Source organism: Heterodontus francisci, chromosome 42 (genome assembly GCF_036365525.1).
Source record: "Heterodontus francisci isolate sHetFra1 chromosome 42, sHetFra1.hap1, whole genome shotgun sequence".
In the NCBI taxonomy this organism is placed as follows: domain Eukaryota; kingdom Metazoa; phylum Chordata; class Chondrichthyes; order Heterodontiformes; family Heterodontidae; genus Heterodontus; species Heterodontus francisci.
In genome coordinates this window covers 6,832,652-6,858,991 of record NC_090412.1, presented here as the reverse complement: position 1 = coordinate 6,858,991, position 26,340 = coordinate 6,832,652, and the positions used below count along the sequence as shown (strand labels likewise).

Here is a 26,340-nt window from a genome sequence, read left to right as displayed (position 1 = left end):
CGCCCAAGCCCCCTCGCGTTTGTTCTCCGAGCTTCTCAAGATGGCGGACGGGGGTCAATTCGCGGAAAACGGGAGCGCCGGGGCGGCCGCCGACGATTTCGACGGCGCCTTCTACAGCTTCGGCGGGCAGGGAGGGAGCGAGGCGTCGTTCGGCGGCGGGCCCGACTCGAAAGCCGCGCCGGCGACGGGGGCGGGCGGCGAGGCCTCGGGGCGGGTGGGAGACGGGAGCCGGGATCAGCAGCAGCCCCTGCCGCCGGTGAAGGAGGTGGAAGGTTCGAAGATTAACGCCAGCAAGAATGAGGAGGACGAAGGGTGAGTGCGGGGAGAGGGTTCGGAGGGAGCCGGGCCTCCGGTTGGGCCTCGAGGCCTGGGAATGCAGTTGACCCCGGAGTGACCCCCCTTGTTGGAGCCCTGGGCCTGTTCCTGTAAATGAGATTGGCTCATTGCTAACTTCAGCGTTTAAAACCTTGAATTCATATTCCCCCCTCCACCCGCAATCCAGAAGTTTAATTGTTAAATGAACTGGATGTTTTTACAGGCTCCATTTCTACTGTACAACACGTGACTGAAGAGATGAAAGAACTTGCATTTATATAGCGCCTTTATGACCTCGGGACGCCCCAAAGCGCTTTACAGCCAATGCAGTCCTTTTGAAGTACAGTCACTGCTGTAACTTGGGGAAATGTAGCAGCCAGTTTGCGCACAGTAAGCTCCCACAAGCTGCAGTGTGACCATGACTAGATAATCTATTTTAGTGATGCTTGAGGGGTAATTATTGGCCAGGACACAGGAAAACTTCCCAGCTTTTCTTTGAATAGACGGCAGAAGGAGCCTCAGTTTAATGTCTCATCTGAAAGACTGCACCTCCAACAATGCAGCACTAACGGCCTGCTCGTGTATAAAATTGAAACCCGACCCGACCATGGCCTACCCAACCCGGGTCCGAGTCCTTTAATTTTTTTCCGCGCCCAACCTGACACAAATATCCTTCATCCATTCCAGGCTATTCCTGCAGATGGAGTTGTGGGGCATCATGATCTCGTGACTTCCCGGAAACTGCAGTGTCCATCCCTGCCCGAGCCTGAATGCTGGACTCGGAATATAGACTCCGACCCGACCCCCGGCACGTGTAGTCGGGTTCGGGTGGGGTAGTCAGGCTTTATGCAGCGCTGTCACAGTACTACACTGGAGAGTCGACCTGGATTTTTGTGCAAGTCTCTGGAATGTGACTTGAACCCACAACCTTCTGCCTCTGAGGCAAAAGTGTTACCAACTGGCTGAGATACATCTATATACACATTAATAGTCTTCCAAATGTCCTGCCCTTTCCTCTAAGTGTCTCTGTTGCTTCCCTTTACACCTTGAGGTGTCATACTCTCAAGTATCCTCTGACTCATTGTGACAGTGTGAGAGAAAAATTTAGACAAATAATGGAAATCTGCAGAAAAATAGCCCAACATTGTCAAATCTGCAAACATTTATCTTTTCAAAAGCTGGTGGGTACGTGCTACTTTTACAGCACTTTTCTGATCAATGTGGATTTGTTGGAGAACGTTGCAACACAGAAGGAAGCCATTGTGCCTGTTCTGGTTCTTTGAAAGAGCTGCCTAATTAGTCCTCCTCCCTACTTTCCCAATAGTTCTGTAAATTTTCCATGTCAAGTATTTATCCAATTCCTTTTTGTAAATTATTATTAAGTTGTGTCCATCGCCCTTTTAGGCAGTGCATTCCAGATCATCAGAGCTCACTTCAGAAAAATTCTTACCCCTCCTCTAGTTCTTTTGCCAATTATCTTAAATCTGTGTTTTATGGTTAATCACCCTTCTGCATGTGAAAACAGGTGCTCCTTCCTTACTCTTACCAAAACATGTCACTTTTGAACACCTCTAAGATCTCCCCTTGATTCTCTCTGCTGTAAGGAGCACAATCCTATTTTCTGTAGTCTCCACGTAATTGAAGTCCTTTCATTTTTCAACCATTTGACTAAAACATCTCTGATATGGAGATGTCATCTTGAGTGAATTCTTTTTCAGGTTACACTGTAACTGTAGAGCTGACCTGATGCTCTGCTGCTGTGCAGAAGTACAAACAGCTGGTCTGGGAGGCAAGCGATGTGATTAATCTGTAGCTGGGTCCTGAGCAAAACTGAATAAAGCTTCTTAAGAGCTCTGTTAAATAATGAGACATTGAAATGATTTCCAGTTTTAAAAAAATCAGATTTTGTGGGTTTTATCTACCTGGGAACCATGTTGGTTGATATGTTTAAAAACCAACCGAATCTCCAAGTTTGAGCAGTTACTGCTTGTTGCAATCATTGCCATCTTGTTGAGATCTATATTCAAACTTTCACATACTTGTACTACAGTGCTTACTGCAGTGAAGCATATTTGTTTGAATTTTGTTAGTGTGAACAGCATAGTTTTGACAAACTTGCACTTTACTTCTTTGCAGTGCATGCTGAAATTCACAATTCCAGCCATTTGAGTTTGCTGAAATTCTGTGCTAACTTGCATTGTGGAGCTGGTGTAGCAAAATGGTGACTAATCTACTCTTCAGATATTGGGTATAGGGGTGTGGTGTGTAGGACACGATCTTTCAGAAGCCATATTGCAAAAATTATGTTGGACTGTTTATCCACCAGTGAAGAAGCCTTTAGTTGAGTTTGGATAATGCCCTAAACCACACAGAAGTCTTGACTGGTTTATTCGTGCCTTGACCTCATTGATTAGATTGCATCTTTATTCCCGAATGGTTTGTGATGTGCATATATGATGTATATAATCCCTTTTTTAAAAAGAACACTATGTGAATGAAAGTTTACAAAAAGTGCTGATGTTGCAAGGTCAATTTTGATATCACTGCAGGCTTGAATGCGAAAATAATTTCTGCTTTTAGCACTTATTGAAACTAATTAATCCTTGTATAGCTGTTCAAGGAGCTTTCAGTTTCCTGGGTTGATTTTTTTTGTTTGTTCAGCTCATGCTCTTTAATAGTGCTAATTACAGTCATGCTGCTCAGAAATCAGTTAGATTTTGTTAATGCAACAACCCCAAACTATTAAGCACCTAAAGACCAATTTTGCATTGATGTGAAAATATTTAAGTTCCACCAATGCTCACCCTGTTAATTTTCTCTTCAGTTGTATTTTATGTAGTTTTATTTGCTACCTCTGTTCTAACCTTTTCTGATTTGATGTTTAAAGTATTTTACTTGCGTTTCCTGTGGGAGAGTTGTTCTGTTATGCCATATCTCAAACTATCAGAACATAGCCATTCAGCTCATTATATCTTTCAGCAGCCAACTGTATCCTATAATGGACTCTATTTACCTTACTTAATCTAAGGGAAGATTTTTGTACAAATGCTTCTTGATTCTCCAATGATTGGACAAACTCTGGAATATTAATTCCGGTCCATTTGTTACTCAGTCTTTACTTGCTGCCTTGCACAGAAAATGCTTCCTGACCCACCCAGTCTGCAGGAAAACATTGTATTCTGTGGTGTATTTGATTGTTCCAGTCTGTCTACGTGTCTGTATAAACTCCAATCCCATTCTAACCATCTGGCTTTTTTAAAAAAAGTATAAATAATGCCACATCAGCTAATTTAGTTCGGAGTCTGATCCATGTAACTTGGGGGCGGAATTACTCTTCATTGGGTATTGTTTAGAACTTCTGTCCCCTAGTTCTACTCTCGGTGCTAATCAGAGTTTGTTACCATCTGCATTGCTCATCCTCTCAGCAGTTTAAAGACGTAGTTTGTGTCTCTACTTAGTCTTCGCCTCTTAAAGTTATACAGCACTGAAACAGACCCTTCGGCCCATAGTATCCGTGCTGGCCATCAAGAACCCATCTATTCTAATCCCATTTTCCAGCACTTGGCCCGTAGCCTTGTATGCTATGGCATTTCAAGTGCTCATCTAAATACTACTTGAATGTTGAGGGTACCTGCCTCTACCACCCCTGCAGGCAGTGTTTTCCAGATTCCAACCACCTACTGGGCGAAATAATTTTTCCTCAAATCCCCTCTAAACATGCCCCTTACCGTAAATCTATGCGCCCTGGTTATTGACACCTCCGCTAAAAGTTTCTTCCAATCTACCCTATCTATGTCCCTCATAATTTTGTAGACCTCAATCAGGTCCCCCCCTCGGTCTTCTCTGCTCTAAGGAAAACAACCCTAGCCTATCCAGTCTCTCTTCATAGCTGAAATGCTCCAGCCCAGGCAATATCCTGTTGAATCTCCTCTGCACCCTCTCCAGTGCAATCACATCCAGTAAAATTGATTGGGTTATGCAAATCTCTCCATACAGGGAGAATTGAACAAATTGTTACCCAGCGGTAAGATCACAGAGAAATGGGGCACAATGTCCTGTTAAACATTCCAGTGTATTGTTTTTATGGAGGATGTCCAAACTGGATCCTTGAAGCCATGTGCATCTGCTGGCAGTCTGGCCTGTAGTTCCAGATACCTCAGTTTTGTTTGTGCTTTTGAAAAGGGTTGCTCTTGGTGCTGTTGTCTCATTAATGAAGAAATCCTAAATTAGAACACCTAACCTGTTAGTTACAGGAACTGAAGATGTATGCATACCATTGGAAACATGTGCTGAAGTTTTATTGCTGATCCAGAATGTATGCATCTATGCAGCTCACATTAAAAGCTTGGAAACCCCTGACTTAGAGCCCCAAGTTCTGGTATAATCCTGTTGTTTCAGAGCTATCCATTAGATCAGTGAATGCCCTTACAGGTAGTATCCTCAAAACTGTGCAGTTTTTCTAGTGATGTATAGTGCCTTTCATGACCACTGGACATCTGTATTTTACAACCAATGAACTACTTTTTGATAAAAGCAAAATACTGCGGATGCTGGAAATCTGAAATAAAAACAAGAAATGCTGGAACCACTCAGCAGGTCTGGCAGCATCTGTGGAAAGAGAAGCAGAGTTAACGTTTCGGGTCAGTGACCCTTCTTCGGAACTCTTCGGTTCCGAAGAAAGGTCACTAACCCGAAACGTTAACTCTGCTTCTCTTTCCACAGATGCTGCCAGACCTGCTGAACTACTTTTTGAAGTGTAGTCGCTGTTGTAATGCAGGAATAAGGTCAGCACTGTTTGTTTCATATTTTATTTCAGTGTTCTAAAATATATCTTGTCATCTGATCAGCTTTATTGAGTGCCTACTGAATTTCCAGTCAACATGAAACAATCATGATGAATTGCTTTTCCCTTTCCACCTTTTCATATAGCTACTCCTTTATTGGGTTTGTGTGTTTAATACTCCCTGTTCCAGTGTGCATTATTTAATAATGTAGTAAAATTAATCTGCCAATTAACCCAGTCATTTAATTACTCCTGATTACTAAATGTCTAGTTGCTTTTATTTTGCGCAATATCTGGATATAAAGTGAGCAGGCGTTCTGAGAAGCTTTTTTGTTTTGACTAACTCTTGTCAGCGGAGGCCTTGGCTCATCCAGTGAGTTTACTTGGGATTTATCACCACTCTGTGAGTGGGATCCAAGGCATTGGGAGCAAGAGTGGGCCAGTACTTTATATTGCTGCTCCTCACAAGGAAAATGCCTCAGGCATGACTGGTATTTATGCAGACACTGTGGAGAAGAACTGTACTTGTTGCATGTGTTTTGAAGGCATTTATAATGTCTCTTCCTAATCCCCATGCCAGAGTGTTTGTTTTATGCTCATGGAAGATGGTTTGAGGGAAGGTAGGAAAGTTCAAATTCAGTGTTGTATGCTGCAACTGTAGATTTAAACTATAACTTTGATAGGTGTGTTTTAAACTTCAGACCAGTTAAGGCTGCTGTTGAATTTGTTGATTTGTGCTCTCCTAATGTGAGTAAAGACCGTCATGCTTTCATTTTTTTCAATTCACATTGGCTGCACTGGCCTTTATCTTCAGTAAGAAACGTGCCTGCGGATAGCCGTCTGCTTCAAAATTGAGCTCAAGATTTGACCTCTCTCTGGATTAGGAATTGTTTGTATAAATTCATTGGTAATCTTTGCTGTTTGCCTTAAATTCTTGTTGATGAGAGTAGAACTTTGAGCATATATGGAATCACAGAATGGTTACAATGTAGACGGTGGCTATTCAGCCAGTTATGTCTGTGCTGGCTCTCCGAAAGAGCAAGTTATCTAGTGCTACTTCCCTGCTTTCTCCCCATAGCCCTGCACATTCTTCCTTTTGCGATAACAACCCAATTCCTCTTAAATGCCTGGGTTGAACTCGCCTCCACCACACTTTCAGGCAAAGTATTTCAGATCCTAACCACTCGCTGCATGAAAAAGGTTTTCCTCATGTTACCATTGTTTCTTTTGCCAATTATCTTAAATCTGTGCCCTGTTGTTCTCGATCCTTCCACCAGTGGGAACAGTTTTTCCTTATGCACCCTGTCCAGACCCCTCATGATTTTGAACATCTCTATCAAATCTCCTCTCAACCTTCTCTAAGGAAAAGAGTCCCAACTTCTCCAATTTATCTACGTAACTGAATTTACTCATCCCTGGGACCATTCTCGTGAATCTTTTCTGCATTCTCTCTAATGTCTTCACACCTTTCCTAAAGTGTGGTGCCCAGAACTGGACACAATACTCCAGTTGAGGCCTAACTAGTGTTCTATACAAGGTAACATAAATTCCTTGCTTTTTAACTCTGTCTCACTACTAATGAAGCCTAGGATACTGTATGCTATATTAACTGCTCTGTCAACCTGTCCTGCCACCTTCAATGAATTATGCACGCATACACCCAGGTTCCTCTGTTCCTACACCCCTTTTAGAATTGTACCCTTTATTTTATATTGTCTGTGTTCTTCCTACCAAAATGAATTACTTCTCATTTCTGTATTAAATTTCATCTGCCACTTGTCTGCGCATTCCACCAACCTATCTGTCCTTTTGAAGTTCTACACTATTCTCACGGTTCACAATGTTTCCAAGTTTCATGTCATCTGCAAATTTTGAAATTGTGCCCTGTACACCAAGGTCTAGGTCATTAATATATATCAGGAAAAGCAAGGGCCCCAACACTGACCCTTGGGGAACTCTTACAAACCTTCCTCTAGTCTAAAAAACATCCATTAACCACTACTGTCTGTTTCCTGTCACTCAGCCAATTTCATATCCATGTTGCTACTATCCCTTTTATTTCATGAGCTATAACTTTGCTCACAAGTTTGTGTGGTACTTTATCAAATGCTTTTTGGAAGTCCATGTGCATCAACAGCATTACCCTGATCAACCTTCTGTTACTTCATCAAGAAATTCAAGTTATTTAAGCACTATTTACCATTCAGAAATCTGTTCTGTCTTTCCCTAACTAACCCACGTTTGCCCAAGTGACTATTAACTTTGTCCCAAATTATCATTTCTAGAAGTATCCTCACCACTGAGCTTAAACTGACACAGATGGTGCCACAATATTTGATTGACTTTAGTGCATGCAAAGGGGTTTCTTGCCCTTTGGAAAGATTCCCTTAGTGGTCATCTTTCTCTGAGCAGGGAAATTTTGAGATAATGGTATTAACTTGAATGGGTGAATAGCAGTGGCATGGTTGATTTCAGACTGGCCACCTAGTGGTCCAGAACTCTCATCCTTCTGAGGCAAAGTTGAATTCAATCAATCTAATTTGTGGTCTGGAAAATAACTCTATTTGTATTTTTTTTTAAAAGAAGTAAACCCCAGGGAAGGAAACCTGCCACCCTACCTGGTCTGGTTAACATCTGACTCTGTTACATGTGTTCTGAAATAGCCTAGCAAGCCACCTAGTTGTACAGGAGCTGGACAATAAATACAGCCTTGCCAGTGGCACCTGCAGTCTGAGAACAATTGTACTGTGCATTCCATCAGAGCAGTCTGCAGCTGCTGTAAATTCTAAAATAATATATACACACTTTGGTTGGATCCTTGCTTTCACGAGTGCTCGCTCTAGATAGATTTGGCTGAAGATAACTTTGTCTGCCTAGTTTTAATGTTTGTCACTTAATCTTCAGATTTTAGCTGTCAGTCAATGGTGTGGATGCAGTGCTGGCAGGAAGTTTACTGCCTTCCATCTAATAGTAAACTCTAGAGCCCTGCGTTCGATTTGGCCACTCTCATCGAAATTATTGCAGGGAGGGTTCTGGTCCACACCGCTCTGTCACTGCAGAGCCTGAAGATGGGAAGTTAGCCTTGCTGCGAACATACCTCTTTGAGAAAGAACCTTGCATGAGGACCTAGATTATGCTGATGTCTATGTCTGGTGCAGAACCCCAAAGTTAAGAGCAAATCAATTCTGATTTCTAGAGCATTGAGATAAATGGAGACATCACCAGCTATCCTGCGTAGGTGATTACACTGCTGCAAGATGAAATCAATAGTATACCTGAACTTGGTATGGTAGTTGCTGTAAGCAGGCACCATGTTTGTGTCTACCATGATTGGGTTGAATGGAAGAAAGTGGATGCTAAAAGCAACAACTTAGAATGTAGCAAAAATTCCCAAGGCAATTTAAGTTGAAAGTGGAGAGAGGTGCAACAAGATTGAAGGGATTGGGTGGTTGGGAGTGGGTGGGGAAGACGTTCCCAGAGTGAGGAAAAGATGGCTGTAACTCTGTCACAATAGTAGATTGGGGGCCAGAGGAGAGAAGAGAGTCGACCAGCGTAAGAAAAGTGGATGGTGTGTAAAAGCCCTTGGGCCTGGAGAGTGTTACAAAGATGAGGAGTGGTGAGGCCATGGGATTTGAAGGTGGATTTTGAAATTGCTATGCAGCAGGGCATAGAGCCAGTGGAGGTTGGCAAGGACCGAGATGATGGATGAGCAGGTTTTTATGTGGGATAGGGTTCTCTGGACAAGTTGAATTTTGTGTAGAATGGAGTTTGGGAGGGCAGCAATATAAGTCCCCATTCAGTACCCTTTTCTAATGCCTGAGCCGAATGATTATGTTCTCATTTCACGTATTGACACTTTTTGCTCCATTGAGGTCCCAGTACTGGACTATGCCTCAAGTTCTTGCGTTTAAATCCATGCTGCAATACGAATAGGGTGAATTCTGAATACTTGAAGCAGTTTTACAACATGGGGCATGCAAACTATTTTGAAAGCCACTTGGACATTGCATAACTCTGTAGTATACATTAATTCTAAATTATTTACTACAACATGAAAAACAAACCCTATGGCCTTGCAGCAGGCAGTTAAGAAGGCAAATGGTATGTTGGCCTTCATAGTGAGAGGATTCGCGTACAGGAGCAAGGATGTTTTGCTGCAATTATACGCCTGGAGTACTGTGTGCAGTTTTGGTCTCCTTATCTGAGGAAGGATGTTCTTACTATGGAGGGAGTGCAGTGAAGGTTCACCAGACTGATTCCTGGGATGGCAGGACTGACGAATGAAGAGAGATTGGGTCGATTAGGCTTGTATTCGCTAGAGTTTAGAAGAATGAGACGGGATCTCATAGAAACCTGCAAAGTACTAACAGGACTGGACAGACTAGATGCAGGAAGGACGTTCCCGATGACGAGTCCAGGACCAGGGGTCACGGTCTAAGGATAAGGGGTAAGCCATTTGGGACTGAGATGAGGGATTTCTTCACCCAGAGAGTGGTGAACCTGTGGAATTCTCTACCACAGAAAGCAGTTGAGGCCAAATTATTAAATATATTCAAGAAAGAGTTAGATATAGTTCTTGGGGCTAATGGGATCAAGGGATACGGGGAGAAAGCGGGAACAGGTTACTGAGTTTGGATGATCAGCCATGATCGTATTGAAGGGCCGAATGGCCTACTCCTATTCTGTGTTTCTATTCCATTTCTTTTTTTCTCCACTAATCATCTTTATCCTCCTCTTTCTCCCTCCCTAACAGCACTATGGGTGTACCTACACCACAGTGGCTTCTCAAGGGCAGTTAGGGATGGGCAGTAAATGCTGGTGTTGCCTATGACATTCATGTCCCCTAAGTGAATTGAGAAAAAAAACCTGTTGATCTTTATTTTAATTTCACTGCAATACTGTATGAGCATTTATTAAAATTGTTTCACTTTGTTCTCTCCCTTGTTATTGCCTGTGTTGGAGACAGGAATAAGTTTAATATGAATAGAAGGCTGAACTCTAGTTTTATTGGCTGACTTTCAACTCGAAGCATGGATTCTGAAAATTTACAGTACTGGAGCTTGCATTTTCAGAGATGTATCTCGGCTAAGTAAATAGGCATTGAAAAGCTTCATGAATTTCTGCAATTCTTTTGTATGACAGCCAGCCCACTTGTTAATGGCTGGGTGTTCTTCCTTTTAGAGGCACTTCTTGAGCAGTGGTTTCCTTGCTCTGAATCATTGGATGCAGGCTTGCCAACTTGGGTTTGCACTTGTAATTAAGCTTGCTGTCTATTAACTAACTCCAAGATTGAGTCTCATTCTAAACAAGTCTAGTGTTGGATCCAAACGATTATCACACCAGTGGCACTATTTTGTAAAGCTGGATTTAGCAAACTTTGTTGGTGGTCCCAGTAGCTTATGTTTGACATGCCAAAACTACAGTTAAAAGATAAGTTTCTGATTAAAAATTGATTTTTAGTCATTTCAGTAATTTTGTACAGTGTTTTTCATCAGCTATCTTTGGAAAATCTTTTGTTCTGAGCTTTAGCCATGGAAATAAACTATGTATACTTGTCAATCCAGGGAATATTTTGGTAGCAGGATTGGAACCAGAGGCAAACCCATCACTGAGCATTGATTAGTGAACTGGCTATTAAGAACTTGGGTCCTTTTACTCTTTGGATAGCCAGGAAGCACTAAACAAAGTGAAAGTCCAGTTAGGCAGTAGTAACCTCAAGGACAATACAGGGAAGATTTCACAAAATGCTATCCACAGCAGTTAACCGAAATGTGCATATCGTCACATGCATTATCTAGAATTCGCTGCAGAGTATAAGGAATTTGCAGAGTTCAGTGTTACTTTGAACCTAGGTTCTCAGAATCTTCTTTCCAGGTCCTTGCACTATTTTGGTCTGTTCTATTATAATGTGTGATTGAGTAAAGAATAATTTACCTCCTGCAAGTATTGCCTGCACTCCGTGAATGTAGTTCAACTCCATGTATAAAGCTTCCACCATACCAGCTCCTCAATACTCTCGACCTACTTGGAGCAGGCTTTGTTTGTGTGCAGGACATGGTCAGCACTCTGAGGATACAACTCAGAAGTCCTTAAACTATGGGGAAAGTGTCTGTTGCAAAGGTCTTAGAAGGATCTATGGCCTGGTCTTAATCCCTGCAGAATGAATAGCCATGTGGAGTTTGAAGAAAAGCCCATACATCTAGGTAATGAAACATGGGAGATGTTAGCTTGAGACCCAGAACAGAGGAAGTACAAAGTGGGCATTCTCCTCATAGCCAAAGGTTAAGGTTGCACTGAGGTGGCAGTGGAGGAGACTACTAACATTGGCAATGCTGTCCCACAACCAGACCTAAGTTACTATATTTGTACTGGCGCTGTTTTTAAAACTGATTTGCCCTTCCTTTTTATATTATCACTGTGCAGGAAGATGTTTGTTGGTGGACTCAGCTGGGAAACAAGCAAGAAAGATTTAAGGGACTACTTTTCTAAATATGGAGAGATTGTAGACTGCGTAATCAAAATGGATCCTGTGACTGGGCGTTCGCGAGGATTTGGGTTTATCCTCTTCAAGGATCCTGAAAGTGTAGACAAGGTAGGATTCGGAATTCACTGCCAGTTTTTAACCTGACTTTATCCAGGTTAAATGAGGAATCCTAACTACTTTGTGAAACGACTCAAATGTGACACTGCATAAGGTTGAATAGCAGGGCTTTTGGTTTCCATTTTATTTTCTCTCCCTTTTTTTCAGGTGTACTGATGTCAACACCATTCTTTACCCAAGAAGTTGGACAGTCAAGCTGCTCCTGGGCTTCTTCCAAAGCCACTTGAGCTGCATGATTGTATCATACTACTTGTTCATCAGATTTCCCATTTTCCTGTAGAGTGGTGTTGCACTGCAAATCATTCAAGCAATAAGGAATAAAACTGCGTTTATATAGTGCATTATATGTCAGGGCATCCAAATTACTTCACTATACTTAAGTGCAGTGATTCTTTGTAGGCAAATGCAGCTGCCATTTTGTTTGTGGCAGGCTCCAACAAACAGCAGTGAGATGAATGATCAGTAATCTGGTTTTTGTGTTGGTTGAGGAAGAATTGATGACCGCAATACCACTAGAACTCCCTTCTCTTTGGCGAGTACTTTATCTTCAGGCAATTTGAGAATGTCTCATCTGAAGAAAGACACCTCTTAACAATGCAGTACTTCAGGTCATGTGCACAAGTCCAGGAGTGGAGTGTGAACCCACAACTGTTTGGCTGCCAAGGTGAGGCTGCTGCAATTCTTAGACTGACCAGCTTGAGAGGGATCTGAAGGGGGCACTTATTTCCATGTGTTGCATTTGTCAACCACTTGGAGATTCCTTCGATCCGAAATACCAAGCTGCGCTCTCCGCCATGGTTGGGTAGGGTGAGATTTGATAATCCTCCTGGTCAGCTGAGTTGCTTGTCTGACAATTGAATGATAATGGTTCTGAACAAATCTTAAACGTAGTTCTTTTTTAAAACCTGCCATTCACTGCATAAAATCCAGTTAGCTCAGATTTAAAAAAAAAAGACTGCCCTCTGTAATTGAGATTCTCAATGGGAGTATAGATGTTGGGAAATAGTTAGCTATTTCCTTGTTTTTCTGTCTCTTTCCAGTACATGCGCTCATTGTAAAGAGCGAGTATACCCTGAGGTAGTGACACAGAATGAAATTTGTATGGTTAAGCTTGTGAATGCAATTTTTAGAATTTGTTTGGGAACGTTGGCCCCGGGGCCTGTGAGGGTGAAAAAGTATAACTGGTGCTGTATACTGCTCACTGAACTATTTGGATTGGGGACCAGATCTCGAAAGACTTAGTTTTTTTTTAGGGCAGCACAGTGACGCATTGGTTAGCACCGCAGCCTCACAGCTCCAGCGACCCGGGTTCGATTCTGGGTACTGCCTGTGCGGAGTTTACAAGTTCTCCCTGTGACCGCGTGGGTTTTCGCCGGGTGTTCCGGTTTCCTCCCACAGCCAAAGACTTGCAGGTTGATAGGTAAATTGGCCATTATAAATTGCCCCTAGTGTAGGTAAGTGGTAGGGGAATTGTGGGGATGTGGTAGGAATATGGGATTAATGTAGGATTAGTATAAATGGGTGGTTGATGGTCAGCACAGATTCGGTGGGCCGAAGGGCCTGTTTCAGTGCTGTATCTCTAAATAAAAATAAAATAAAAAATAAATAAAGATTATGTTCAGCACGGGGAGGAAAGAGTCCCTCATGAATCATAAGGCTTGGATTGAAGTTTTGTGTAGTTGTGGTAGGAATATGCATCGTGCCAATCTGTGATACAATGTGCTAATACTCTAACTGGCATTATCCAACACTTGGATAAATTGGAATTTACTGCCATGATATGACATTTAATGTCATGATTTTCTCCAACAATATTTACGAGAACACTGACAGCCAGTTATATTCCTATCTGATAGATGCAGAAAGTCGTGTAATAGAAGCAAACTTGAATTCATATAGCTTCTTGCATTCTCGGGACATAGGAACAGGAGTAGGCCGTTCAGCCTCAGGGTTGATCTGTACCTCAGATTCATTTGTTTATCTTGGTTCCATATCCCTGGTTACTGTTGTCAAACAAAAATCTGTCTTGAAACTTTCAATTGGCCCAGGATCCACAACTTGTTGGGGGAGATGGTTCCAGATTCCCACTTCTGTGTGGAAAAAAAAAATCCTTCCTGATTTCATTCCTAACGTCCTGAGTTGTAGTTCTAAGATTATGCCTGCTTGTACTGGATTCCACCACAAAGTTTCCCTGTATCTATCGTATTCCTTTTATCATTTTGAACATCTTAATTAGATTACTTCTCAACCATCAAAATTCAAAAATACTAACATTTATGCAATCTGTGCTCCTGATATATCCCTTTCAGGTCTGATATCATTCAGGATAATCTGCACCCCATTCCCTCCAAGGCCTGTATATCCTGTCCACAGTGTATATCAGCCACTGGGTTATGCCAGACATCATGGCCAATTTGCGCAGTGAGATGGTAGTAGATGAGTGAGAAATGTTCAAAATATTGCAGTGATTTATGCATCCAGCTGAATGGCGTTTGGGGTTTTGGTTTAAAAGGAGACAGCTTTGATGCTGCACTCCCTCAGTACTGTACTGATGTATTGGCCTAGCTTGGTTTCAGGTCCTGAATTGAGACTTACTCAGACTTTTTGACTTCAGAGGTGTTGAGTACTAACACTACACCAAATTGACACTGTAGGTTAATCTATTGGAACTCTTGATATTCTGTGGTTGAATGTAGATCATGGTCTCAGTGTTGCTGCACAAGGAGGAACTAAATTAGCTTGATGCCTCCTTGGAAAGAATACTGAAGCGATGAGTATTGGTGTCGTAATCTCACCTCGGAGCAAAATGGCAAAGGCCTGAGGACAGGATGGCTTAACCAGAGTAAGGTTTGGGAGACTGAAAAAGGAAAGGTAAAAATATTTGTGTATTAAAATGGCAGAAAGCTGTAAATGCTAGCTGAGAGCTATAAGTTTGAAGACTGACTTCTTCAAGTTTCAAAACAGTGCAGAAGTGTATAGGAACTACCACGATGCAGTATGACCTTGTAATCGCAGTGTGAATGAATATAAGAAAATTCATATATTGTCTCCTTTACACTGTTGTTTAGTCAGGAAGGCATGGCTTTTGGACCTTTTTATCATTATAGGATTCTTCCTCATTCCAACCTTCAAGACTTTGACTCATTGGTTAACTACAGTAGTCCTTATTTGAACTGTTTGCGTAAGGTTATGGGGTTTCGATGTTCAGTAACCAGTGCTCAGTAATTCTTTCAACACTTCTCCTGATGGTGGCAATTTCGTGCGGTTTATGTAGCTGCCGAAAGCCTTCTGGTAACATGCCACAAAGTGCAAGGAGTCTGGACAGTACGTTTTGATGGCTCAGCCACAGAAGTATTGTTTATGACGAGTCAGTTTCTTCTGAAACATCGGCTTTTCTAAGTGACATGGCAGCCTTGTGGCCATTATAGCCATTGCACTTGGAACTGGTATTGAAACCTGATCCAAAAACTTGTTTAAAACAATCAGCAGCAAAACATTGTTGCGGAGGTACATAGAAGGGGTTGAGCCGGGTGGGGGGAAGCTGGGGGAGACACGTACTGTTGATTGAACCCCTTATTTTAGGGAAGTGATGTAAAAGATGTAGGAAAAATGAGTTGAATATGATGCAAGGAAATTGTATGCTTAAACACAGTAAACAGTTGTATTCTGTTAATGTATTCTACTTGAGAATTTAATAGCGTATATTGTTTAGCAAACAGTTGCATGTATCATCCAAATTGCTAACACATACAATATGTCAGCACCCATTTCATACCTTTGAACTTGAAATGGATGAGAAAATTGTGGAGCTGCTGAGTCCCAAATAAGTGCAGCTGGCCATTTATCATTTCTATTCCATTATATTATAGCACAACCTCTGAAGGCAGTAGGTCCCATATAAACAAGGAAGCTTGCATGCCTCAAGTGAGGAGCACCATGCTGCTTTTTTCTTTAGGCCATGGTGGGCTCAAAGCATGTGCAGAGGTTAGCACAGGATGTAATAACCCCCTGTGCTACACAGGGAGGCCAATGACTAAAATATTGTCAGCGAGGGAATTCCAAAGGATTTTGAAACATGACTAATGTGATGGCACTATGTCAGGTTGTTCTGTGACTTGGAAGTGATGGTCTCATTGGTTGTGGGACTGGGAGATGCTTTCAAAGTAACGTTGGAGACTGCTTTGTGCATTCTGCAGTCACAGTGTGCCAGTAATGGAATCCAGTAGCAGGGAAGGCCATCAAGCAAACTGGTCTGCCCTGGATCGTGTTGAATCTCTCTAGTGTTGTTGCAGTTGCTCCCATCCAGATGACTGATGGGTACTCCAGACTCTTGAGTTTAGCTTTGTAGATGGTGGAGAGGCTTTGAGCTCAGGAGGTGAGTCACTCATTGCAGAGATGTCAAACTCTGTCCTGTTCTTGTAGCTGAGGTATTGATTGTTTATAATCCAGAAAGTCAGTTCATGAAGCATAATCCTGGAGCCAATCTTTACTGAATCTGACATTTATTTACAGGGTGAAACGTTACAAGCAATTGATGTACAATGAACATTGATATGGCTGGTCTAGTTAATCTTATCATTGGTGACTCCAAGATGTGGTTAGTCCCATTGAAGATCAGATTGGAAATAGTCATTGCCTAGCACACGTGGTGTGAATGTTTGACGTTGCTCAAATTTGGATATTGTCCTGCAACAGGCTGGCATAGACTGCTTCATTGTTGGAGTAGTTGTAACTGAAACTGAAGAATGGAATCCTTAGCAAATGGCCCCATTCCTGCCTTATAAGGGTGGGAAGTAGCTGAAGATGATTGGTTAAAGATCAAATTGAATAATATGTGGCAGCTGCAAGGCTTGATGGGTTACTAAATTGTGATACTTGAAGGAAAGATGAAATCCATCCTCAAATGATTGAAATAGAAAGTTGATTCTTCATAGATCTTCAGAAGTTGTGGGTGATGATACAAATGATCAATTCAGAGTTTAGATGAAACGGGAGCAGAGTGACGGGCCGTAATTTAGTGCATGGGGATGTCTTTCATGCTACAACTGACCTTGAAGATCAGATGACACTGAATTCACCAGGGCCCATACCACGTAAAATGAGGTGTTAATGCTCGGCCAACACTATCTTACCCTCAAACACATCATTTCATTCATCAGAGAAATTTGGTGCTTCTCAAAGTAACTTCAGATAGACTGCCTTAAATGCATAACAGCCTTAAACTTGATTTCTGGGCAACAATAACAGTGATTTACTTTTAAAATTTGTTTTTAAAATAAAGTATTATTTCAGGTCAGGTTAAGTACTTTTTAATGTGCTGATGGGTCTCGCTAGTTGTGTGTATTTGCTATGCATGCGCAAACTATATGCTAACCTTAGAGGTAACAACTTTTACATGACATTACTCTGTTAACCTAGTCATGTGAAAAAGATAGCATGACCCTATTTTGTGATAATCATGTCCTTTACTTTGAAGCTTCACGTTGCCTAAATATTCAGAACCAAAGAGGGGAAAACTGGCTGTGAAAAACCCAAGCTTGCTTAAACTTAGGGCTGAAGCTTTGGGTAGTACTGAAACTTAATTCTACTTTATTGCATCTCTATTTTTAACACGTGAATTTCAATAATTGTTTTTAACACAAATTGATAAGTGATAGACTTTATTTGACAGATCAGTATTGAGGATGCTGGGCTTTGATGTATGACGTTGCAAATATATATTGAAGTACATTTAGTCAGTAACCTTCAAGCATGAGTTAATATCACAGGTCTTCATTTACTTGAAGAGGAACTATTAAAATTGATAAAATTACAAATCTTGCAGATTTATGATTAAAAGTATTTCACTTGTAGGTTTGTATTTTAATTTTGACTAGTTCAAATAAAATATTAGCTTGCTGACTGAAGTATGATCCATTCAACCAATGCAGTGTAAATTAGTCGGGTTTTTTTAACATTCAGGTATTGAATAAGGAACACAAACTTGATGGGAGAGTTATTGATCCCAAGAAAGCTCAGGCTATGAAGGGCAAAGAGCAAATAAAGAAGATCTTTGTTGGTGGTTTGGACCCTGACTGTCCAGAAGAAAAAGTGAGAGAATATTTTGGAACTTTTGGAGAGGTAAGACCTTGGTTTATTCTTTCTATATGTAGATATATTTTGTGTAGTACATATATTAATTGAAAAATGAGTCTTCTAATCTGGAAACTTGAATGATTATTTTAGGTGTGTGAAGATTTTAAACGTATTTAATTTTTGTTAGGTCGTTTTCGCCCAGTTCCAAAGTCCCAACCATTCCCCAAATGTTCCCAGGTGCTGTTACTGAGTTTTGTTTTACTGGGAGCTGTGTGGGTTAACTTGCCTTTTAAAATGTCCATATTTCTCTGTTCTAAAGCTGTTTGAATTTTGAGTTTGGTTGTAAGCGCTCCTCATGGAGTGCTTTCAGTGCTGTCATTAGTACAGGTTAGGTCCTTTTTTCTACAGGAAATTAAATCGGATGGCATATTATTTGAAGTCATATATTTCCTGATAGTTGGGTAGTAGTTTGAAATGGAAGCAAACACTAAAAGAAGGGCGGCGCAGTGGTTAGCACTGCAGCCTCACAGCTCCAGCGACCCGGGTTCAGTTCTGGGTACTGCCTGTGCGGAGTTTGCAAGTTCTCCCTGTGACTGCGTGGGCTTCTGCCGGGCGCTCCGGTTTCCTCCCACAGCCAAAGACTTGCAGGTTGCTAGGTAAATTGGCCATTGTAAATTGTCCCTAATGTAGGTAGGTGGTAGGAGAATGGTGGGGATGTGGTAGAGAATATGGGGTTAATGTCGGATTAGTATAAATGGGTGGGTGGTGGTCGGCACAGACTCGGTGGGCCGAAGGGCCTGTTTCAGTGCTGTATCTCTAAATTAAAAAAAATAAATAAAATTAAAAAAATGAAATACTGCAGATGCTGGAAATTTGAAATAAAGCCAGAAAATGCTGGAAATACCCAGCAGGTCTGTCAGCATCTGTGGTGAGAGAAGCAGAGTTAACGTTTCAGGTCTGTGACTTCTTCATTGAAATTTACTTAGGCAATATAATTAGTTTTGTTTACTTCATAGATTGAATCTATTGAACTCCCTATGGACACGAAGACCAACAAGAGAAGAGGGTTCTGCTTCATCACATTCAAAGAGGATAATCCAGTGAAGACAATAATGGAGAAGAAGTTTCATGATGTTGGAACAAGCAAGGTGTGGCACTTTTTGCAGTTATGGTAATTGTGTAACAAATGCATATGCTACCTTGTCAGATATTTCATAGATTCCTCATATCAGGAATAAGTGAAGATGCAACGATTTGTCTATATAATCCTACTTACGTTCTAATGTGTTTCCATATAATGTTTAATTGCTGCTGTGTTTTTTTTTTCCCCAAAGGTTGAAATCAAATTGGCCCAACCTAAGGAAGTGTACCAGCAGCAGCAGTGGGGAGGCCGAGGTGGAGCCACTGGAAGAGGAAGAGGTAGAGGAGGTATAATGTATTGGATCTTCACAATGGGAAGCTACTGTACAGCTCTGAAGCCATCACTTAGAGTTCCTATTATTTAGGCATAATCCTTGAATTATAACATGGGGTTTGTAGAAATAACCATAGCTACACTCATTCAGCTTTATGGGAATACTTATTGAGCAATGTAAAGAAATTGGTGAATCCCTGGGGATGACAAAGTGAACAACCTGAAGGGGTTAAATAAAGCCATAAGATCAAAGGTTGGGAAGAGTACAAAAGTCATCTGAATGCACAAGGCTGCAATTTTGAAATTATACCCACATGTTCAGTTTATGTATATTCATGAAGTTTGTGTAACATTGTGCTCATCAAGGTGAGGGATGTTTACTCTTAAGAAATGGACCACTTCTCCATTTGAGACATCTCTAATTACTATTGAGCAATCCTAGCTGGTGTAGCATAAGTTAATTTGAGTAAGATGCTTGTTTTTGGCTCCATCCTTGTTCCTTAGGTCCAATCTCTCTGACCCAACTGCATGAATGTAACATATCCCATTTTATTGCTGCCTCTTAGATTGCCCATTAGTCTCTGGCTTGACAGATGAATGTACCATGTAGTAGAAAACAGAACCATAGAGTAGAAGTTGATCTGAATTTTGATTCTTGTTCTCTGCTGAACTTTTATGTTGTCTGGGGCAGTGGACATGGCTGCCATCCTCCCCTAAGTCAGAATGCCTGTTGATACACACTCGTGTGCACTATAGTCTTGGGAAAAGGGGGCTGGTTATATATTGAAAGAGCTTGTATTTAAAAAGCACCTTATGCCTTCAGGAAGTATACCAAATTATCTGCAATTAATAGGAAACGTGACCACTGTCATGCAGGCAAGAATTTCTTTCACAAAAAGATCCCACGTGCCTGAATTGAATAGTTTATCTGATTTTGGTGGTGATTGGGAAAAATGTTGGTCATGACATTGGAAAATCCTTGGCTCATCAATAATGTTGCAGGATCTTTCATGCAACCTGAACAGGCGGACAGGACCTCCATCTGATCTTTTACCTGAAAAGATGAGACTTCTGATAATGTAGCGCTACCTCAGTACTGTGTTGGAATTTCAGCTTAGGCTATTGGCTAAAGTTCTGAAAAGGGCTCAAATTGGCAGTCTTCTGCCTTGATAAGAGTATGACCGCTTCAGCCAAGCTGGTGCTTTCTTCCCTGCCCTTCTGATACTTCTGGTATTCATCCATCTAACTCACACCTGTAATTGAGAATGAGGTAAATGGATTGATCCACTAAGGATGGAATGTGCATCAAAATTCATATTGGTCTCTCTGAAGGTCTGTGGAGACCTACTTTGACCTGGCTGCTTCTATTTTGTTTTTACATATTAAAGAACATAAGAAATCGGAGCAGGAGTAGGCCATTCATTAAGTCCATGACTGATCATCTATCTCAATTCTACCTTCCTTCACTATCCCATATCTTAATATTCAAAAATCCTCTCGATCTTTGTTTTGAATGTGTTCAACTGAGCGCACTCAGTCCTCTGGGTAGACAATTCCAAAGATCTACAACCCTTGGAGTGAAGAAATTTTTCATCTCAATCCTAAATGGCTGACCCCTTACTCTGAGACAGTGAGCTGCTAATTCTAGCCTCCCCAGTCAGGGCAAACATCCTTACAGCATCTACCCTATTAAGCCCTTTAAGACTTTACCTTGTCAGAAGCTATGATTCTTTTGTTTTGTTTTGAATTACTAACTCTTTTGTTTGCCATTTCTAGGACAAAGTCAGACCTGGAGCCAAAGCTACAACAGTAACTATTGGAACCCAAGTTATGGAAATTATAACTATGGCTATAACCAGAATTATGGTGGATATAGTGGCTATGACTACCCAGCATACAACTATGGCTATTATGGTTATGGACAGGGATATGGTGATTATAACAGTAAGTTTCATAGACCAGGAGTCACTTCTGAATAGTTTGCTTGACAAAATCCAGTAAGTAGTCCCTTGGTCTGCCAATCTGCTGAGTTGCTGATGTCAACCAATGTAGTGGAGAGGTATTTGCCAACAAGGGAGAGGCAAAATGGAAAGTGAGTTGCTTTGTCTTTTGAGCAAGTGGTTTGAATGACGTTGGCAGACGTCACTCTGTTGGGTCACACACCAACCCACAGTAACTACATGACCCAGAGAAACCTGAAAAGGGAAGATGTTGGAAAGACCTTTTTTTTTTTAAAATAAAGTGCAGTTTCAGCCAGAACTTTGTTGCCTGGACCTCCTGATGGCTCACCTGGTTGTCAGTAGCTGAATCATACACATTAGGAAGGCTGTTGGATTCCATTAGTTCATCGCCACTTGGACAGTGGTAGGTATGAAAGAAAGATTTGCAATTTGATAGCGCCTTTCACGTTCTCAGCATGTTCCAAAGTGCTTTAAAGTGTAGCCACTGGCGTCCTATAAGAAACACAGCCAATTTGCACACAGCAAAGCCCCACAAACAGCAGTACTGTTCAGAGCATCTGTTTTAAGTGTTTGTTGATGGATAAATATTGGCCTGGACACTGGGGAGAACTTCCCTGCTCTTTGAATAGTGCGATGGGATCTTTCTCGCCACCCCATCCCCGACACAGCAAACAGAACCTCAGATTAACATCTTATCCGAAAGAAGGGGCCGCTGACACTGCAGCACTCCATCAGTACTGCACGGGTGCGTTGGCCTAGATTTCATGCTCAAGACCCTGGAGTGGGTCTTGAACCCACAGTCTTCTGACTTGAAGGTGAGAGTGCAGCTGACATACTGGAATTGGCCTCAACACCCCAGGAGAAGTTGTTGTCCAGGGTCTCCACTCCTGATGTGCTATCCAGCAGTCCCTTTGGGATGTATGCTTGTGGACATTGGATGAGAGCAGGGCCGGGATTGGCTGTGATGCCCCATGCATTCCCATAGCATACTGAGATACAGGTCACATGAACGATAATTTGTCCGAGGTAGTGTGAGGTTCACTCGTGCCCGTGGAACCATAAAGCAACAGGGAGTAATGTCTTTGGGAAATGGAAGTAAGAACCTGTCCTCCCTTAGTTTTTTGTCTGTCCTTACATTTGGTCTTGGTGTCTAACTTCTGCTAACTTGCTGTTATGCCCTGGAAAGTTTATAATATTCTAGGAATCATCTCTCTCTAGCTTGTGAAATTGCCCTGTCATGCAAAAAAATAGTAAGAAATCTTGCCCTGTTTCCCCAGGATTGTCTCTGTTGTGAAATGCTATCATCTCCTTAATCCTGTTCCTCAATCTCCCAAACACGTCACGAAATGATCTTTAAAGATGGTGGTGCATAAAAGGATTGCACCAAATGTGGATTTCAGTGAAAACCAATTGTAGTGTTTGATCACCCATGCAGAATTGGTCGCAGAGCAGGGTTGAAATAAGGCACCCCTGCTATAGTTAAACCATAGGCATATGTTTAACTTCAAAGAACAAAGAAAATTACAGCACAGGAACAGGCCCTTCGGCCCTCCAAGCCAGGGGTGTTTGTTTAAATGCAGTGGATCTTTATCATGAGAAGGCATCTTAGTATGATGCTCTCTCTGGTAGAGCATTGCATCAGAGACTTGCACAGTTGCAGCTGTGCTCAAACTGCCAGCATGCTGTATAAAATAACACAGACCACAGAGTGCGTTGTTAAAAGCAAAATACTGTGAATGCTGGAAATCTGAAATAAAAACAGAAATTGATGGAAAAACTCAGCAGGTCTGGCAGCATCTGTGGAGAGAGAGAAGCAGAGTTAACGTTTCAGGTCAGTGACCTTTCATCAGGACAGAGTATGTTTGGAAGAATATCTAAAAGCTAAATTCAGATGAAATGGAAGTGCCTGCTGTTAGCACTGCTGTTCAAAGTGCTGTGAACAGGCAGATCATTTCCATTTGAATTGAACTTTTAGGCATTCTCCATGTTTAGAACGAAGGAATCTTTCTTTCCTCCCTGCATAAACTGATCACACTTGAGTGAAAGTATGCGGGATTTGGCAAACTGGATTTGATCCATACATCTGTGTGATCATAAGCAGATTCCTCTTCATAGTCTTAAGAACAATGGCATAATGAACTGGATGTTGGTCTGTATTTTGAAACTGCCCAGATAAAGTTTCGACTTACTGCACGCACCTTAACGAGAAGGATTACAGAGAATGGACTTGTATGACATCTTCAGGATGCCCCAAAGCACTTCACAGCAAACTTCTGAAATGTAGTTTTTCCTGTTATGTAGGCAAACAAGGCAGGCAGTTTGCACACAGCGAGGTCCTACCAACAGCAGTGAGATAAATGGCTATTCTGTTGCTGGTTGAGGGTTGAATGTTGCCCAAAGCTCCCTGCTCCTCTGAATGGTTCCATGGAATCTTCTATATCCATCAGAGTAGGCAGATAAAGCCTCTGTTTAGCATCTCATCTGGAAGATGGCGCATCTGACTCTGCAGAATTCCACTGCATTGTAAGCATCCACCTAGATTTTGTGTTCAAGTCCGAGAAGGGGCTTAGATCCCAGTGTCTCCTGACTGAAGAGGTGCGAGTGCTGCCAGCTGAGCCAAACTGACACTTCTGACAAAGGTGTTGGGTGAACAGAGTTTAGTTCAAAAGGTAGTCAACAGCTTGAGAGTTGACAAATCCTTTTCTTCAACTAATTTTACTTTCAGGTCAACCAGGCACCTATGGTAAAGCTCCTAGGAGAGGAGGAGGAGGAAGTGGCCAAACTCAGTATAGGCCTTATTAGATGACTTGGCCTTTCCGAAGCTCTCCATGAACAAGGTAAAGCCTATGTTTCACAGGTATTTGAGGAAAACATGCACATTTGTAATTGAAAAGCTAGTTCAATGTTTTTTGCTTTTAAAATGGTTAATAAAATTTCCTTTGCATTCCATTTGCTTTTTTTTTTTGAAGACAAAGCTTTTTATATTTTAAAAAAAAAAGCTCCTGACCCAAATTTATCTGAAACCTTTTACAGTCCCACTGACCTGAAGGTACATCATTTGGGTCTGTTGTGGAAACTAAACTCTCGATTGAAGGTTAGCTACTTCTGGTAAACTTGTTACTATTTCACTAACTTCCATTAGTTTTATAGCTTTTAAAAGCACGTGCTGCTGTTGTGCCACGTAAGCGGTTGGCTGGAGTGACGAGGATGATCTTTATTGTAGTTTTTAATAGGTTGTATGTTGCAGTGAGGTAGTAGCCTGGTTTACTAAAAACCTAAATCCAACTTTTTTTTTGAATTGTTAGATGATGGGATAATAGATACGGACTTAATTTTAAAAAAAAAAGTGTTGCCTATTTGATCTAATCTACTGCTCTGACGGTAAAAAGTGACGTTTTTAAATGCACTTGGGGCATTGGGGAAGTTTCGAATGGATCCCAGCCAAGCATACGAGTGTGGGGGAAAGGGGGATAAGAGAGAGGAGAGAGAGAGACTGGTACCTTTAACCTGATCCATTGAACTGCACACTTAATGGTCACTCCTGGTGACGTAATGTAACTTAATACCCTGCTTCATGCTGAATTGTTCATTGTCCGTGGAGCATAATTCTCCTTGATCGAGACCACCTTGTAGGTCTTAAAAACAATTCCAGTGTGCGAATAAAAGCTAAACTGTGGACTTCTGAAATGGGTAATAATCAGATTGCAACATCAATGAAAAAGCCACTGGCAGAACTGAATTGGTATGTGTCACCTAAATATTTGCCTCCTGATTGAACTAGCTCTTTAATCTCTGTGCTTAGTAATCTAGATTCGTAAATCAGTTATATTTTTATGATGCAATTCTACTCCATTATTATAAGCATTAAATATGGGTATAACATTTTTTACTCTTACTCCCATTTAACTCTCTTGAACTTTTACATATATGTATACAGCAGTAAATAGTGTAAGGATAACCTAGTCCTGTTTGAACACTTAATGAGTAAAAGATCTCAGGTAATGTACCATAATGGGTTTTAAGAGTATCAGAGCAACAGCCTGATAAGAATTCTACCACTCTAATTCTGACTTGTACCGTTATGTTTGTACCTGCCAGTGGGAGCTTCATTGCAGGCCATGTCACCATGACCACACGATTCGCACAAGCCTGCACATTGTGGACAGAATTCGAGATGCCCTGTGGTATGGTCTCTTCCAACCTTCTGTCTCACCATAAAGATTAAAGACAGTTTAAAAAAAAAACTCTAATTATACACTTTCATTCACGCAGACATTGTTTTTCCTTTTTTTTAAAAATAAAATTATATAGTGATATTTTCTTTACAGGCTCAAGTTAAGTGGTAATATAGCCATGACCTCCTGTACCTTCAATGGATAAAGCCGTTCTTACACATTGTGCTTTCTATTAATAGTGTGTAATTTGATAATGTACTACCAATTGCTAAATAATGCTTGCTTTTTTTCTTTCTATAGCACAGTAGTGATGAGTGACTCATGTCTGTAATGTTAATGGACTTGTATATTACAGCATCTGCCGTGTGTGAAATATAGTTTATGTATTGTAAATGCAGTTGGCATAACAACTGAAGGCTGGGCCCAAGAGCATGGCGGACTTGGATAATTCCTTGAAGATACTACCAATCAAACAAAAACATAGTTTTGCTCTTCAAATCTGCTAATCAAATATTGACAAATAGAGTTAACATGTCTCGGCCAGCCCAGTACTTCACACGGTTAGTGTGTGCTTTTTTTTATTGGAAGAAAACTGAGGTAAAAGCTTAATCTTGCTGCGTTGTCCCTTCTGTTTTCCAGGCGGCAACAATTATAACAAGAGGGAATAGACATCTTTTGAAATCCTTTAAGAAGTGAAGAAACCTGTCACAGATTTTGTTTTGCATTATGGGCAGTGTTGGATCTGGTGGACTTTTTACGTTTCCTTTGTAATTTTTAAATGCAAGTAATACTTGATGACTGTGACATTGTTTTTGTAAAGGAGACAAAGTTCTTGTGTGGAGTTTTTAAACTAATATAATGTTACCACCATTTAGTTTTACTGCTGGTGAGCACTTCGTGGATCAGTGTGGCAGATGTAAGGGGAAAATGTTTTTTTTTTGTTGTATGAGCTCTGTGAAATATTTCCATTTGTAACTCCTTCTGCGTGATTAAATAAAAACGTTTGTATATGTTCA

General features: G+C 41.2%; 1 protein-coding gene across 4 annotated transcripts; it reads left to right on the top strand.

Moving 5' to 3' along the window:
• Positions 1-26,340, top strand: LOC137355406 (heterogeneous nuclear ribonucleoprotein D-like). Of its 4 annotated transcripts, XR_010970922.1 has the most exons (9): positions 1-312; positions 11,522-11,690; positions 17,661-17,819; positions 18,791-18,922; positions 19,109-19,202; positions 20,965-21,132; positions 23,875-23,986; positions 25,248-25,333; positions 25,964-26,340. XR_010970922.1 is itself a non-coding variant. In XM_068020437.1 (8 exons), the coding sequence occupies exons 1-7, from the start codon at positions 41-43 to the stop codon at positions 23,949-23,951; spliced, it is 1,062 nt and encodes a 353-aa protein (XP_067876538.1). In that variant the 5' UTR covers positions 2-40; the 3' UTR covers positions 23,952-23,986; positions 25,964-26,340. The 4 variants fall into 4 exon arrangements, 3 of the variants coding, with proteins under 3 accessions (XP_067876540.1, XP_067876538.1, XP_067876537.1); XM_068020437.1 differs by lacking the exon at positions 25,248-25,333 and having other exon boundaries at positions 2-312; positions 19,109-19,193; XM_068020436.1 differs by lacking the exon at positions 25,248-25,333 and having other exon boundaries at positions 2-312.

Bases quoted from the DNA above. Each gene is read 5' to 3' on its own strand.
- LOC137355406 (XM_068020436.1), top strand. From the start codon at position 41: ATGGCGGACGGGGGTCAATTCGCGGAAAACGGGAGCGCCGGGGCGGCC. The intron at 18,923-19,108 runs GTGTGGCACTTT...TTTTCCCCAAAG, and splicing joins ATGATGTTGGAACAAGCAAG to GTTGAAATCAAATTGGCCCA. The intron at 21,133-23,874 runs GTAAGTTTCATA...TTTTACTTTCAG, and splicing joins GGGATATGGTGATTATAACA to GTCAACCAGGCACCTATGGT.